We start from the raw sequence: 18,623 nt of genomic DNA on the forward strand, positions 1-18,623 counted from the left end.
CTCAAAACTCTGACTTCCCTTTTTTGAAAAATGAAATGGTCTTTACTTTTACTCCCAATCAACAATCAAATATCGTTTCTTGAATTATGAATAACATAAATGGATTGAAATATTTAATCAAATTATCTCAAAATAAACCTTCATTTCTGTGCAAGATTGAAATTAGCTTGAATTCTTCATAACATCTGAATAATCTTGTATAAACAGAAAGCCCACTTCTCCCTCAGGTATATACTATGGCCACCATTCTTGTAGTAATTAGGCCATGAAAATTAAAATATTTTTCTACATGTTCAAGTACTACAGTTAGCACTCCAATGAAGAGTTCAAGAAAGAAAAGGCCACATGATATTTACTGGTATGACTTTTGAAATTATTAATATATCTTATATAAGACATTGGTAAATCATAATATTTTACAATGTATAGGATATGAAGTATGAAAACTTAATGCATGTGCCAATATATAATCTAATAATATTATTAAAAAAATAATGAGAAAATTCAACCTTTTTACCAATAGTTCTTTCCAAAGGGGACAAAAAGATAGCAGCACAGGTATGTTTATTTACATGTGGTTACATCTACACTCCCTATGCTTATGTAATACAATCTTAAAAAACTTGTAGTTTGACTGATTTCATATCAATGCTTAGAGACTGATTAAGCTTAACCTAAACCTGCTAAGTAGGCCAAACATTTTGAAATGTTAGCAAGTTTACCACAGAATCTGCTGTTATAACAGAGGATATCCAAGTGACGATTTGATGTAAATTTAGTCACTATATGTTTTATATACAGATATGTGTAAGTGTAGGGTATATAAGCCATGATGTATAACATTGTGGGTGTATATAACAGTGTATAATTTATAAGTCTTTAACAGCTATGTATACTCGTAAATATACAAACATAACATATGAAGCATCAGATAGTATGGATAACACAGCTCCATTATAGGAACCATATACAAACTCGTCTTTATCTGATCAGACAAGAATACATAAAAAAAGACATTTTTAGATATCTCTATGAACTGCATATACACACACACACAGATAAATATACCCCCCACCCCCCAAAGAAAACAATTGTTTGATTCCTACGAAAATTGATAGATTAGCCATATTCATAAAACATTAAAACTACCTGTACAATCAACTTAAAAGTTGTATAGGAAGGAACTCAACATTAAGGCATATATACAGGCAATTTGAACAAGCTAAAAAAAAAGTGAGACTTGATTGAAATGTATTATTCATATTATGTTACTAAACAAGGACTACAAATAAATGAACCAAGTTATTCTACAATTAAGTAATGCATATTGCTACTGGTAGTAGAATTCATAGAAATCATTAATTACTTATGATCATAAATCAAATGCCTTGTCTGGTGAACTTGAGCCCACATGACACATAACCTTGATTTGCGTTGTGGTAGTTCTTGATGCTTTTACAGTAACATCAACATGGTAAAACCAGTTTAAACATGCCAAAAACAAACAATAAATGATAAGCAACTAAGGAGTTTTACTTAAAACTAATAATTCAGTAATAATATACACAAAGATAGTTTCATTTATTCAGTAAATTTACATTTTTTTATCAAATTTCAAAACAGATTTTGAAACTTCTTTCTCTTTTATGCAGTGGGCAATGCAGGAAAGACAAAGAGAATTATATTTACATATACATTGACAACAGTGCTATTGGTGATGAAATAATGGCTTTTATGCAAACATACTATGAACAAGTTAGTGTAATTGTGTTGTAATTTAAAAGGATTTCATCATCCAGAAACAAAGGCCACATGCTCTGGTTTGTCAGTGTTAAACAACTGTATATTAGTAGCATTCCTTAATGGAATGTTGGAGTATTTGTGTAATTTAATATACCTAAAAGTTCCATGAGTTTTGATAACTTTGTCAAGTGATATGGCATTACTTTTATTTGAGAATGAAGCTTGTCTAGCTTTCCTTTATATGTATTTTAGTAAGCAGTCTTAGTAAAGTTTGATAAACTTATAGAAGGAGAGTTATTTGTTATGTGAATGGCTTTTGAATGGTCCTTTGGTGAGATAATTGCAAGAGAGACTTATTAAAAAGTAGTGCAACTCAGTGATGTGTGAGAAAGCCAAAAATAAATCGGCCCTATGACTTCTTTTTTCATTAAAATTCACAATTTTATTACTTAAATGGAAGAGCATTTTATCAAGTGCAAACTACTGTCAAACCACACAATTATTCTTAACTTTGGAATATTTCTTTTGGTCCTTCCAGGGGGCTACTTATAGTATTTGAAATAAATGCAAAGCTCCACAGCATAAGGTATACTAAGTGAGGGCATTCCCTCATGGATTGTTGAGAGTAATAACAATATTGATTATGGGGATTGTTTCTTTAAAAGTCATATGAAAATTTTCAAAACCTAAACGTTAGGTTTTTCAGAGTAAACTACTATTATGTAATAACTTCTACCAGTAGAGCTGATACACATCTTCATTAAAAATTACAATTAATAATAATTATTATTCATTATGAGTGACAGGAAACCCCAAAAAGGTCCCTATGTCCATTCAGCCTTAGGTCCTTAGCTGGGTATCCTCACTGTTAGTGGGGATTTTGCCCCTACATAAAACTATGGTCTCATTGAACATCACATGACTAGCCTTCCCAATTTTTGTTCATTAATAATCCATCTCTAAAAGAAACAGTTCTGTCGTCTATAGTTGTAATTATTATTACTTTTTCTTTCTTTATATTGCTATAGTTGTAATGTATTTTTTACTACTGGTTGTTCTAAAATACAATATAGTTTACAGTTTTTAACTGTAAATGACTGACAATGCTAAAATGTTCTACGTTTAAAACATCTAAATGATCATAATAGCTCTGTTAAGTTATTTTTCTCCTCTCAAATATACCTTAATTTAAGCTTCATATCTCATCTGTGAATATTTTTAAAATTCAAATAAACTTGAAAATGTTACAATACTTCACAAATCTATAAGTATGAGATTAAATAACTTGTAATGCAGTGGCAATAACAAATATCTATTTATATACGTTTTGGACTAAATCAAATTAACTCCACAAGATTTTCAAATTCACTTTTTCTCAATAAATTCCTTAGCTACTACTTATATTGATAAATATATATAACACTGTAGTATCAATATGTAGTTGTCAGTTTCCTGAACTATGTACTTACAGATCAAAAATTAAATAGTGAAATGCTTCCTCTTGTATGCTGTCATGCAGGCGAACTGTAAAAGAAAAAAAAATTATATAGGTAAATATGTAATCAATGACTTTTACACATAAACAATTGAAAGATAAAATTATCGGCACTTACATAACAGTATAAATATCAAAGTTATTCAAAAATGCAAAGTAAACCAAAGCTTAAGAATCAGTGAAAATAAGCATACTTCGTTTTATACATGTATAGAGGATTGAATATATATTAAGTCAAGGTGAAAAGGCATGTGCCAAACTACATTTCATGTCCATTTCACAGATAGTGCGATGTCACTAAAAACTGATTGCTTTTGGAAAGGGTATATGATAGCCCTTTCTAATGTAAAATATTCGTACATTCAGGTCATAAATGTGTGTTCATATTGGGGATTTAGAATTTCCAAGACAGATATCCATTTTACTTAATGGTAATGGAAAAAACAGAAATGTGGATCCATTTGGGATACCAGAACCATCCAGAAAGAGACCCGCAATAAGTCATACTCTAGCTGTCACAAGCAACGTGCTGTCTTGTAACAGTTGAGAATTCAGGAACAAAGTTCAATGATCCAAGCAACAGTATGCAACATAATCAAGAAGATGGATATGGGTTCACCAAGATAAAGCTTCCAGTCATACCACCTATTTAACTCAAACAGTTGGAAGTATTCATGCTATTCTGAACAAAGACATACCAACCATGTTGTACAATGCAGTGCCTATCGATTTTTGTATGATCAGACTGTTGAAACTGGCACTGGGAACTCTCTTCCTCCTACATTAGATAGATTATAGAAAGCAAGCAGAGAGGAGTGGTGTTTTTTTGGACATGAAAGCCTTACAATGGAGTCTTTTGCAATAAAAACTATGCTGCATGGCTATTATCAAGATGCATTGTCATCAGATACAACAACAAGTTTCGCTCAATTCAGAGTACTTCAGGCTGGCTGGGACACAACGAACACGACAGTGGTCGAAACCATTTGTTAGAACAAAAGTGATATATCCCTTTTACATTATTATAAGTATTTATACTTCTCATAAGACATTGTGTTAGGTCTATTATATATTACATATATTTTACAACCTTAAATTATCTGTGTATTCCCACTTCGAAGAAAAACTTCAATTATACAGAGAGAAAAGATAATTTCTATGCTATATTTTGTGTGACAAAAAATGACTGAAAAACTTTTCCCATTTCTTATAATCATTTTAAATTTTCTAGCTTCGTTGAAATATGAAAATATAAAGGCTGTGTAATTATATCATAAAACTATTTAAACGAAATAAGTTACACATCTCGTGCACAAGTTGTATACATAAAACCTACGACACAACATAAACTGAAAGTCATCTGTCGAAAAAAAATACATACGTAAAAACGTTCATGTCACTATGAGTGTTATGTACTTTTGAACAATTTCATAGCTGAAAAAGAATGTTACGTTATGGATGCATTTTCTTAGTTTAAATATATAAATAAACAAGTTGCAAGATGATAAAAGAAGCTTCAGAGAGTCTAAATAAATAACAACAACGCATTTCTGTAAAATACATAATTGCAAGCAAACCTTTAAACCGTTTGTAAGTCACATATAAGATAAATGAGCGTAATTATCATTCATTAAACATTTCTACAAGTAATCTAATGCATCATTCAAGCTTTACGAAAAGCAAAAAAATAAATAAAATAGACAGAAAACTATGAGAAATCTGGAACTTGGTAATATTAATTTGCTTTAACGCAAAGCATCACAATGCACGTCCAATCTTTGCCCACTGGGTGGTTCGAACCTCAAATTTTAGTTTTATAAGCCCTCAAGCTTACCACTGAGCAATCGAAAGGTTGCATTTAGAAGACATCATTAGTTTCATTCTGAAAGTTTAACTCATGAAATTAGAAACTGCTAATTCAATTTACCCAGTTCTTACAGTTGTTGAGAATACGAAGCTAGTTGCAATTCTTTATTCACTGACAATACCACTTTCAGATTAATTTAACTGCAACCACGTGAGACAGTTATCAAAATGGTAGCTTTGATAGCTATAATCAGTTCAGCAGGGTAACAAACAGCTATATACACAATATTCAATCGATAAAACAGGGATGTGCAAGCTGATATCTTTCAGCCCGTGTCTATAACGATGATTTTAGAAATATAAATAAAGAAATGTTTAGAAAAGACCTAAAGTGAGAAAAAAAAGCAGTACGAGTAATTTCAGTCAACTATTTTAATCATCTAAGATGCTTAATTATAGTTTTATATGATCCAATAAGATGTCAACGGTAATTCATTAATAGGCAAACTGTCACTTTACAATGCGAGCAAATACAGATTAACTCGTTACTGAACTATGTATAATTATGAACCCAAAATGAGAAAGAAACAACATAGGTTACACGGATATCTTCCCATATATGTATACGTATTCCATGAATGTTTAAAGCTGCAATAAAACTAATGGAAAACTATATACACAAACACATGCTTTCAAAACTTCCAGACCATGAATAAATGAAAATTGTCGTTGGTAGTTTTAGTGGGTTCATGTGGAAGGCAGCATTTTGCCAAATTACTCAATGCAGGCACGTGAAGTAATTCAGTGACACGCCCTGCGAACGCGTGAGACTGAAACACCATTGCAAGGACGATGCTACTTTTTTTATACAATGTAACAGGACACACCTCATCACAATCAGGCAGAAAACAAACGTCTTGCATTCATCAGTGCCGTCGAGAATGAAAATTAATGGGTCCAATGAACATAAAAGCATGATATGCAATAATCGAAAAATGGCCACGAGCGACCTTTACTTTGGATATTTTATCTAGCGTACACTTCGTAACACTAGCTTTGTATACATATATACGCGTACAATTAGAATAATTTATCTGAAACACGCCCTGGTGAGTAATTTCAAAGGCATTACCACTAATCAAAAATATTTTCATTAATCAAGTAACCTAAAGGTCAATAGAAACTTTCTGACATATGTATCTGCAAAACGATGATATATTCCGTTGAATAAGTTGTTTGACCTTTCCATTTTCCAATTTTTGTTACTCTTCAAAGTCTTTGGGGCTACCTGGAGTTGACCATGTTTTTTGTTGTTTTTTCAGTAATGAGTTTATGCTAATATTTAGAAACACACAAACTACTTTCACAATTCCTAATCCTTTATATGTACTGTCTTTTTTATTGATAAAATAAAAGCCTCTGATTTCTTTGTGTTGTGAAAATAAGTACAAAACAACAGGAAGGAAGTTTAAGATTTGGAAAAGACTAGTCCGCAGTTAAGACAATTATTATTCTAACAATGCGATTATTGTATGGTTTTGTTTTTGAATTTCGTACGAAACTAATCGAGGGTTATCTGCGCTAACAGTCCCTAATTAAGAAGTGACAGACTAGACGGTAGGCAGCTAGTCAACACCATCAATCGTCAACTCTTGGGCTTCTTTACCAACGAAAAATAAGATTGACCGTCACATTATAACACCCCAACGGTTGAAAGGGCGAGCATTTCGAATCCGCGACCCACAGATAGCGAGTCGAGCGCCCTAACCACTAAGCCATGTCAGGTCTTAATTTATGGAATGAGTTAACGTTGGCAGTAATGAAAGTCGTCGCTTTACACGAGTTTAAAAGGTAAACGATGATATCCTGAAAAATAGAAGTCTACTATTGAAATCCACCTCCAGAAATTCTCATTTGATACTACACACTTTGCAGCTCAGTAAACGATCAAAAATGTTTGTTAATAAGGCATAGACGACCATTTCGGACACTAATGGATGCAATACATCGATGTAGCAAGCTTAAAACGAGTGAATCAATGAGTTGCTGGGGTAATATGGTTAACTTCTATATCTGGTTGCTTCCAGTTCAATATTGCTTGTAGGTGAATCACGTGTCAACAAGCGTCTACGCAAAATATTTCTACAGAATTCAGTAAGATGAAAGTCCAGAGTGTACTGGCAAACTAATTCGATCGGTATCCTCCTCTTCCATGGAGTTGCTAAAAGACTGAGCACAGTGGGGTGCATATTATTACTAAATGTATTTGCGCAAGGTCCCCGAAAGCGTCCTATTAAAAAGTAAATAAAACCAAAATTAAAAGTAACATTTTTATTTCTTGCTTTTGAAGTACATATGTCATGCAGTGTTGTAGCCTACAGAGTGAATAATTCTTCTCGTGATTCGTGGAATGCGCACGTTTTACTGATGTCACGACAGTACAATTTACAACGTTAAGCATCCCTGATCAGACATCATATTACTGTTTACTGACTGTCTGACTAAATGACAGACAACACACTACTGCGGTGTGAGTGGTTAAAACAAGTGACTCTTCCAGGCGGCGTTCGACCTTTTTTCGGTGAAATTATCCATCAGTAGAACGCTATGACCAACTGCACAAGCATATGACAACAACATTGGTTGTAAAACTGCATCTCCATATCATATAACATTCACAGTGCTATGTCGTAGAGCATAAAGGTCAGTATGCCACTCCCACCATACGAGTTTCTTTCCTCCCTGAAATAGGGGGTTGACTCTGGTCCTAATCACTCTCCCAATGTGCATAGCGTTATATGTTTTGTAGCTGGCTGCCCCTAATGCTATCAAATTGGGAACTGTCTGCTATATTGGATGTCATTGCTCTACCAGGACAGCTGATCACATGACTTACTTGTTGAAGGTTTAAATACCAGGAGATATTACACCTGAGTGTAGTAATGAGTCAGTGGAACCACGCCACTTAACTTCTAGCATAAAGGATAATCCTTATGAAACCTGTTCGTGATCGTTTCATGTTTATTCAGTGTTGCCAATCTCGAGGATTGTTCGCCGAATTGGTTACTTTTGAACAATGCCGATGACAGGAAAACGAGTTGGTGACTTTTAATTTCTTATCTTTCTTTTGCTAGGTAGGGGTTAATATTTGGGTTACTTTTCAAATTAGAGACTTTGTTTGTGAACTTGTACGGTGTATTAGTTACTGAACAAGAGAGTGAAAGTGTTATGGATATTCTTAGAAACCTAGATGGCCAGCTGACATCCAGATAAGCCTTGTTCATGATTATTAAAGGTCGCTGCATTTTGCCTTATCCTATAGTATTAGCAAGTCAGTCAAGGCATAAATTGATAAGAGATGTTAGTCAGCGAGTGCAAGACACACCTGGTTAGTGTTTCCTTCAAGTAAAAGAAAACACAAAATTCTGGATATCCTTAATTTGAGTTAGTGTAAGTAAATAGGTAGGGCATCTTACAACTGTACTCCGAAAATGTGTAAATGTAAAAAAAAAGTGACTAGGAACAAATTTAAATAAGGAGATTAACTTTCCAACAGTTGGTGATTTATGTTTTCCTGATATTTTCTGATGTGAGGACCATTTCGAAAAATCATTTTATCTTTAGAATTCGTTAAATCAAAACCAAAAGGTAGCATTTGGCACCCCTAAGATTTCAGTCTAAGAGCAACAGTACCAACATTACGTAGTTGGTTTCACAACTTACTTGAATGATTTCCAAAACACCACCGTCTGTTGCCAAAATTATGCAATCTTCTTCATGTGTTAAATCATTTTAATGACACGCAACTTTTCTAAATTTGATATAAAATAATATCAAACAATGATCTTAGAATTAAATATTAAGTAATGAATGATAAATGTACGAAAGTATAACTCAATTGGTAGCCTGCCGATTTTCCCATCTGGACTACGAAAAGGTGTTCCGAATTTGCATTAAGTTAGTATCTTCGTCAATAAAAGATAAAACAACAAATTTGACAATCACGCCCAAACATGCATAAAGTAATTTTATTTAGTAGTATTACCATTATATATGCCTGTCTGAACTTCAGTATATTACAGTTAGATTAAGAGTAATTAAACCGATGCAATGTTTTAACAATTTCATTTTATATTTCAATGTCTGGCTAAGAATACCTGAACGATGTGGAAGTATAAAAAAACGTTCCAAGCTGAATAGGAGAAGATGAGTGAAATGAAAGAAAAGCCGCGGCAAGTTTACTACTACTGCATCATTCAGCCCACTGTACTGCATGCAAATCAGAGATAGGACCACGAATGAATCCGAGAAAGCATTCTCCCAGAAACAAGAACTAAAACAGCATTGACCCGTATATAAGGCATGGACCATGTCAGCCAAGCTTCGACATTTCAATTGTTTTTGCTAAAAGGGAGTTAATAAAACGGCTGAATTAGGAATTGCCTGTTATATTCCAAGCCACTGCTTTAACGTGACATTTGACCACAAGACTGACTTGTTGAAGGCTAAGATACCAAAAGCTATTACCATCTGATTTGCAAATGCGTTAAAATATAAAGCGCTCCATGGCTGATGAACTTTACCAAGATATTGGAGATTCGAAGATCTCTCTCTCTCTCTCATAGATGATGAATCCATTGATATTGAAATCTCAAGTCTCTAAAGATCAGCCTCACTGCTTTTCTGGGCCTGATTCCAGTTGTCTAAGCAACAACAGATGGTCTGTTCTTTTCTCTGGATCATTTGAAAAACACGAGAATCATTTTTTGAAAACTACATTAGATTTGGCATGGATGATGCTAGTAACATATCTGGATGTAATCATTATTTTATTAAGTTGGAAGAAAAGCGTCCAGGTGTAGTTTTGTTCAAAAATGTTTTTGCCACTCTCTCCATTTGTGTGTCAGCAAAGCAGTCCAGTAGATTTCATCATGCATTGCTTTCTGATCAAAGAAACCTAGTCATGGTTTAGAATTAGCATGATTCAACGGGAAACACATAAACAGACATATGCTATGATTAGCAACAGAGAGAAACCTTCAGCTTTTCTTGAGTCTTCTCAGAGAAGATTATTATTTTGGTGCAGAGTTTTTTTGTCAAGATCATTGACACATGGGTTGAAACTAAAACCCACTTTTAGTTTGCAAGTGTTAGTAAGCATTGCTACATGAGTAAGATGTACAACGATGAACTGTACGTCTTATTTTTAAAGCCAGCTCTGTAAAAGTTCCAGCTAGTGAACTTAGTTCTCATCAAAACAGAAGCACGATATTAATAGTTGGAAAAGGTAGAAGCATTTGTTCTAAGTATACTGAAACGCATTTTGTGTTCAAGAAATGTCAGGCTAGATGTTCACCTTTATTTTGTTTCGATTTTCTCAAGCAAGTAAGGGACACCAAGCTGAACGTAGTGACAAAGACTGAATTGAAGGGTACATGTTTCATCTTTCAAGAAGTCTCTGTTCCTGAAAGTATCAAAGAGGTTTCCCTCAGTATATAAAGTTCTTCAGAGGATCAAGCACTTTTACCCAAGATTGTGTTGGAATCAAGTTTCCGAAAAGAACCATTAGAATTCACTTATGAACACAATGATATTTCTGAGCTTGAAATGACTGGAGTGCCCATACAGAACCATTTCCGCCGGATGGTGCTTCTTTCTGTAGTAGGATTAAGTAATATTAGGGACCAAGTGGGATGACAGCTATATGCGGATGTTGCTATGTTCTCTCTGAAACTACTACCTCTGCCTATAATCTATGCTATAGTAAAGAGGGGGTTTGCCAAAAAAAATGTTGGTTGACTAACTGAATACAAATGTGATAATCGTAACGAGCCTGAAAAAACAAAAGAAGTTGCTGTACATACTTTGTTCCTTTGAGAGAGAGATGTTTGCCCGATTCAAATCAGGCATACACAACTTCATGCGAAAAAGCAGCACCGCGATGCTTGTGGTTCTTCACATCCAGCAGAAAAATGACTCTGAAATGGATACAATGTTTGAAATTTTAGGACAGAAGAATACATGTTCTGTTGAATTTGCTCGTTTTCCATTTTTGTACGCTATGTAGTACATATAATGCTTAGTTGAATAAATGAATACATTTAAACTGCGTATAAATCTTGAGGTTGCGAAAATTTGGACGATGAGAAAGTCTTTCAATAACTTTTTTACTACTTTTTGAAGACGCTTGGCAAAATTTCCCTCTCAATGACTGACAAAAATGTGCTTTTTTGTTTTCCATTGCTGCTCTAAATTATTGATACAGATAAAAAGCTGAGGTCTTTAGTTGTTTGAAGCCTATATTTTCAAACAGCAGTCGTCAACAATGGTCTAACCTTCTAGGTCTTCGGCCAACAATATTGGCGGCCTGAGAGCGAGTCTACATCCCAGTGGTAACTACACTTTTTGACACTTGTGTTTGTCCAGTTGCTTGCTAATCTTCCCCTTTTAACGTAACGTTCAAATAAAATATGCAAGTCAGATCACACAATAAATAGGCCACCTGGCACTTGTTTTGCCTAAAAATAAATCTACATGTGTCATAGCTAGACTATAGAAAACTATGTTTATCCCTTAATTATTTTGACCAGTGTATAAAATAAATAATGAAATAATTCAAAATATTCAGGTTACCTATATTAATGATAAGTGACAAAATCTGTTCTAAATAGAACGTTCATTACAGACAGAAATAAGAGTCTGATGTAACTCGTATAATCTTTTCACAGTTAAAGAAAACAAATCACAATCTTACTATCATGTACGTAGCGTGTATATATGTTTCTTTGTATGTGGCCGAAATAATAAATACAATGTGGCGTCATCTATTGAATGACACCACAAACAAAAATCCATAAAACAAATCGTACACTTTGGGTATTCACGGTTCAAACAGAAAATGAATTACGGTATGTGCAACAACCATTTCTTTATCAAAGAACTGAATTTTAAATAAAAGTGCTATCCTCATAACAAGAACACAATTTCACTAGGTCTGTACGGGAGGGCTTGTTTATATATCTATTGGTGTAATTTGTAAATATAGTACTAAAAAATGGAGTTCTTAAAAATGTTATTTTTTAAGTAAAGGGTAGCACTTTTAATATATATAAAAACATTACAGTTTATACCAGCACAATTCGAACACTTTTCTCGTGAGGTATTTCCCAGAAAAATCCTTTTTTAGAATATGTTCACTTTTCTTCTTTGTTTTTTTTTTTCAATGAGGCACGAATACTACGATTAGTAATTACTTAGCATAAACAGCCGCCCTTAGGGCGGCGTTTCTGCTATTTTTATAGCTTCCCTACAATTAGACTGCTAAGCATAAAATCCTATACTGTCTCAAAAATAAAATTAAGCTCCAATTAAGAAGCAACACTAATACATCATAAGTACAAAAAATTCTATAACAAAAAGACTAGAGAAAATAAACACATTCCCAACATGCTGGAAAGATAGGTGATCAATTATGTAGAATGAAGTTTACCTAACAGCGTAAATAAACATCTGAAAACTGACGAACTTAATGCATATATGTAATTTTGCTGATGTGTCACTGTCAGTTGGTTTATTTTATTGTTCCCGTATGTGGATCAGGTGCATTACAAAACATTAAAATAAAACACATGACCCTCTTGCCCTTATAAAAATCAAAAATATGGAACAGGCTCATATTTAAATTAATTGTCGTTTGCCTCTTGGAGAGAAAAAGAATAATGTAAGTTTATATAATACAGAGGGATATGAAAAATATTATAAAATTAGATATAATAAATCTGGAGGTGCTATAATATTTTTAAGCAGTGAAATAATTATACAAGAAGTAATTACTGAATTTTTAAAAGATGAAGTAGTAAGCATGTACTGTTTATATAAAAATAATTTCAATATTGTAGCAATTTATAGGTCTTACCAGTTTAGTAAACAAGCTTCTACTAAACAATTAAAACATTTTAAAATCAAATTAAAATGAAAAATGTATTCAATGTAGAATACAAATATAAATATTAAATCTGAAGAGAATAATGTTAAATAATATAAAAATATGTTGGCTATCTTTGAATTTTACCCTTGTATACAAACTACTACTAGAAAACAATAAAATGCAGATAAAACATACAGCAGTCATAAAAACTAGAATAACAGGCCATTCTACCATTGCATTGAAAATTAATTAAAAACTTAAAACTATTTATAAAAATTATGATAATTTGCATAATCATGAAATGTCAAAAATAAATTACAAAAAGAATGATATAACAATAAAACAAAATGATTTCATTAGTAACTATTAAAGTTTAAATATACAAGATGCATACAAGATATTATTATAAAATTAGAAAATATGATTACATCACCTACAGGCTATGTAAAAATAAACAGCGAAGTTAAAACCATAGATAGCAAATGGATTATTACAATCTATTCAACAAAGAAATAAAATGTACAGAAATATAAAAGACAAATTGCCAATCTATAATGAATTGAATGAGTTAGAAAATTATAGAAATTATCTAAGTAGCTTTAAAAAAACAAATTAAAAGAAATTACTATAAGCAAAAATAATTCATAGTAAAACTAATAAAAAAAACAGTTGGACATAATAAATGAAATAACAGGTAGACATTCACAATGTGCTAAAAACTTTTAAAGTATTACAGTAAATAATAAGTATATTAAATTTACTGGCCAACTCAAATTGTATACAAATATTACAAATGAATTGTGTAATTTGTAATAAGTAAAAATTGCTGTTACTGTTTTAATCCCAATCACCTAGATGAAACATGGTATAAAACTAACATATCTGTAAATTCAATGTATCTAATACCAATAGATGAATATGAAATTTAAAAAACTTATAAACTCTTAAAAAACAGAAAAGATAAAATTACAGCTGAAATTATCTAAAATAATGATGAAAAACTGATGCCAGTAATAACATATTTAGTTAAGATATCAGTGAAAAAAGTTATTTTCCCAGACGTTTAAAAATGTTCATTATACTATAATTTAAAGGAGAAAATAAAAGTGATTTGAATAATTACAGACTGACTGCTTTATTATCAGTCATGTCATACATTCTTGGGAAGATTGTTAAAGAAGAGGGTGAGAACTAACGTTAAGTGATTCCAGGGCCAGTAGAGAGCTAAGAGAATCAGTGTAAATAGTACAATTACTGTACTGCATAGCTTCCATATGATCCAGGGCAAGAGAAATAGCATACAACTCGGCAGTGAACACAGAAACTGTAGAGGGGATCCTGCGAGCAACTACCGAGCCACAGCACACCATGGCAGAACCTACCGAGTCACCCGATTTCGAACCATCTGTGTAAATAGGAAGAGAAGAATGGCTTGAAAGATGCTCAGGAAAAAGAAGATGTACAGCAATGTCATCCAATGCCAGACCCAATTCAGCCAGTTGCACCTGGATACAAAGGCCAAAGGAAGGAATATCAGACCGTCTGTTCCAAAAGAGCATGGCACATCCTGGGAGAAAGACACAATCCCAGGTGGGATGCCGTGGTAACAATCAAAGCTTGGCAGCATATTGTAAAGAAAGTTGCAAACAATGGAGGTGAAGAAGAGGTTCGTGGGACTCAGTGTACAAACTCTGGACTGGAGAAGTGCGAAAATCTCCAGTACAGAGCCGAAGCCCCAGATGGTGAATGGGGTCCAGCATCTTCAAGACCAAGGTCCTGGCAGAACCACAGACCAAAGATCCATAGTCCAGTTTGGATCGAATCAGTGCACGATAGATCCTGAGCATAGAACATCGATCTGCACCCTAAGAGGTGGAAGAGAGGACACTGAGGATGTTCAAAGCCCTTGCACACTTGACACGTAGTTGCTTGATGTGCGGAATGAAGCTAAGCTAACAGTCAAAGAAGAATTTTGCCTCAGGGACCACAAGAATAACTACATTGCCGAGACGGAGCTCAGGTTCGGGGTGGAGACCCCTTTGGCGGCAAAAATGCATGCAAACGGTTTTGGAAAAAGAAAATTTTGCAGTGGCCCATGTCAACAACCGATTGGGGGCAGTCTGAAGCTGCCGCTCAATAAACCTCATGTTAAACGACTGACACGAGATGTGGAAGTCACCAAAATAAAGCCCAATTGCAACAGTCGGAGGAAGATTATTAGTGATAGCATTAATCTTAACATTAAAAAGTGTGACACTCAAGACACAGCCCTGAGGGACTCCAAGTTCCTGTGGAAAGGAACGGGAAAGAGTTGAACCCACACGGACTTGGAATCACCTGTTCAGTAAAAAGTTTTAAATAAAAATGGGTAGATGGCCACGCAACCAACCAATAGGAGTGGAGGTCCTGCAAAATTCCATACCTCCACGTGGTGTCATAAGCCTTCTCGAGATCAAAGAACTCAGAAACAAGGTGTTCTTACTTGAGAAAGACTTCCCTGATCGACGTTTCAAGTCGAATCAGATGGTCCATGGTGGAGTCCTGTCGACAAAACCCACATTGGGTGGGTGAGAAGAGTATGTTCGATTCGAGGAACCAAACAAGACGAGCATTAACCATCCTCTCTAGGACCTTACAAAGACAACTAGTCAAAGCAATGGGACGATAATTTGAAGGAATCTTGGGATCCTTCCCAGGTTTAGAGAAAGGGAAGACAATAGCCTGGTGCCAAGAATCAGGAAAAATGTGCTCCTGCCAGATCCGGTTAAAAATAACCAGGAGAATAGCAAGAGAGGCAGGTGAAAGATGGCGCAACATCTCATAATGAAGATAATCAGGTCCGACTGATGTACAACCAGACTGATGAAGAGCATGTTTGAGTTCCACCAGTGTAAAGGGGCGATTATAATCATAGAGACGATTAGCCCGAAAGAGGCGATCACTCTGCCCGAGACTTGATGGTCAAGAAGGCAGGGGAAGAAACAGAAGTGCTAGAAGCACGAGAAAAGCTGTGGCCGAGAGCATCAGCAATGCTCTGGACATCAGCAACTTCCTGTCCATTGGAGAGCAAGATGGAAAGTGGATGGGAAGCATACCTCCCAGAGATTATCCGAATCTTGTTCCATATGGTTTTGGAACTGGTGGTAGAAGAGATGCTAGTAGTGAATTTAATCCGAGCATGTGCATGGGCCTGCTGATAAACAAAGCAGTTAAACAGAGAGGGATACCATCGGAAGGTATCCCAGGCCCGTGCCTTCCGTGCGTTCTGGCAGGCAGAACTCCACCATGGATGAGGATACCGTGGAAAACGTGACGAGGTTTTAGGAATAAAACGAGCTGCCACATGGACAATACAGACAGTTACTGCAACCATACAGTCGTCTATTGATGGCAGACAAACAAAGGCAGGATGAAGTTTAGAGAGAGAGGTGAAAGATGGCCAGTCAGCCTGGTCCAGCTTCCACCGTGGCACTCGGGTCGGGTGGCATCGACCATGGCCAACCTCCATCATAATGATAGGAAAATGATCACAGCCCCGTGGGTCACAGTCGACCATTCAAAAGAAGTGAGTGAAAAGTGAAGGGAAGCAAATCGAGAGATCAATGGCAGAAAACGACTGACTTGGTGCATGAAAATAAGTATATGTACTAGTATTGAAGAGAGAAAGGTTGTGATCCGAGAGCATACGCTCTATGGAATAACCCCTCCCATCAATATCAGCACCACCCCACAGGGGGTTGGTCCATTAAAGTTTCCCAGAAGTAAAAAGGGAGATGGCAACTGGTCAACGAGAGCATCAAGGTCTGATTGATCATAAGTCTCCCCAGGAAACAGGTAGATAGAATAAACAGTGATGGTACAACCCAAGAAAACACGGATGGCTATGGCCTCCAAGGGTGTATCGAAGGACACAGATAAGGAGGGCACATGCTGGTCGACAAGCAGTGCCACCCCTCCATGCACCCGACTATGACACAACCTGTCATTCTGGTATGGAGAAAACTGCCAAAAGGTGACTGTATCAGCAGGTTTCAGGAATGTTTCCTGCGTGTCAATCAAGGCCTTAATGTCATCGAGATGAGAATGAAAACCTCGACAGTTCCACTGTATCAAAGTGGCCATTGTTATGTATGTTTAGGAGAACAGGGTGGGGAACCCTTCGGTTTACGTCATTTTTCTTTACTAGAGGGAGGTCTATCGACCTCCATGGATTCTGTCCTTGATCGAGAGGGCAGATCTCTGTCATCAGTGTGAGAATCCAATGACTGAGGACGTGATCGAATGATTGTCCTGCTTTTAGGGGCCAAAGAAGGACCCACACGAACACCGAGGCTGGTGCCCGAGGAGGTTGACCCAGGCAGTCACTGGAAGGAATAGTGGGGACAGAGATCGGAGTCGACGTAGACCTATCAACTCTATTAACCATGGAGGGCAGAAGACCTCTCACATGGCGTGAAAAAGACTCAGATGGAGACACGGAAAGGTCCGTCTGCACTCCCACTGTAGCCGTGGGGCGTAGTGCAGTGGCATATGTCCGAGATGGAATAGGGAACAATAGCTTCCAAGCCTCTGGATAGGAAATTTTGTGAACAGTCTTCAAACGCTGTACCTCTTTCTCCTCCACCCACTTAGGGCAAGAGGGGTGGGAACCACTACAATTAACACAGTGCAGGTTCAGTTTACATTCATAGGCATTGTGGTCCTTGCCACCACAACGAGCACACGTCATAGAACCACGACAAGATGTCATTGAATGACCGAACTGCTGGTACTGAAAACATCAGAGAGAGTTGGGAATATAGGGCCGTACCTTACAGTTCAAATAACCTGCCTTAACAGCGCCCAGTGGACGTAGTGATGAAAATGTCAAAATAAGAACTGAGGTCGGCACCATAATACCATCCTGACAACTGGAGATCCGTCAAACAGCTGAAACTCCTTGACTGGAGAGAACAGCGAGGATCTCTGACTCGGGGATAGACTTCAAGTCCCTCTCAACAATAACTTCACGTGATGAATTCAAGGAAGCATGGGGAGTAACCTCAATGGGTATATCCCCAATGGCCCTTGAATTCAAGAGAAGTTCACTGTGCTTAGCTGTGGATGTTTTGACCAAGATGTCTCCAAAATGGTGTTTCTTAACTGACTTTGGAGAGCCAGCCAGCCCCTCTAAGCCCTTCTGAATAAAAAAGGGGGACATTTGCCCTAAAGATTTATCATATAGTGAATGTAAGATCAGAAAGCGAGGTACAGGGCCACCTTGTGGTGGAGACTGCTGTGCAGAGTCTTCTAGGCGTGGTCGTTTACAAATAAGCGGAGTTTTTACTATTTTTTCATTTGTATTGGGGGAATCCATAATTAAGAAAAAGGATTCAGTACCCACTGACCCCACCTGCCATGGAATCCTACAAGGGGATGCACTACAATGTCAAACAAGGACACTGCAGCAATGTCAGGGTTTCGTGAGCACTATACCCAAACATTAGCATCAGACACGATGTCCACAACACCCGTTGAGAACGCCCAGCACCGGTACTCAGTTGACCCTAGCCCAAGTGGACCAGCCGATTGACCCTGGGGGGCCAACCCAAGGCCACTCATCTACAGGAATTCAAGGCCAAAGTGGTGTGTTGCAGTGCCCCAGACACCACT

At 36.0% G+C, this 18,623-nt stretch overlaps 1 protein-coding gene across 11 annotated transcripts in view; it reads right to left on the bottom strand.

Annotated features, from left to right (window-relative positions):
* The window catches only part of LOC106463959 (calcium/calmodulin-dependent protein kinase type II alpha chain), a 149,934-nt gene that overhangs the window by 73,134 nt on the left and 58,177 nt on the right, over positions 1-18,623 (bottom strand). For 10 of the 11 annotated variants that reach the window (XM_013924050.2, XM_013924051.2, XM_022391600.1 and 7 more), the window contains exon 4: positions 3,213-3,267. In XM_013924050.2, coding sequence (XP_013779504.1) covers positions 3,213-3,267 — 55 coding nt within the window. Of the gene's footprint in view, positions 1-3,212; positions 3,268-10,908; positions 10,997-18,623 lie in introns of those variants that run through there. The other variant, XM_022391602.1, reaches the window with a different exon arrangement.

This window comes from Limulus polyphemus, unplaced genomic scaffold (assembly GCF_000517525.1).
Source record: "Limulus polyphemus unplaced genomic scaffold, Limulus_polyphemus-2.1.2 Scaffold1530, whole genome shotgun sequence".
Taxonomy (NCBI): domain Eukaryota; kingdom Metazoa; phylum Arthropoda; class Merostomata; order Xiphosura; family Limulidae; genus Limulus; species Limulus polyphemus.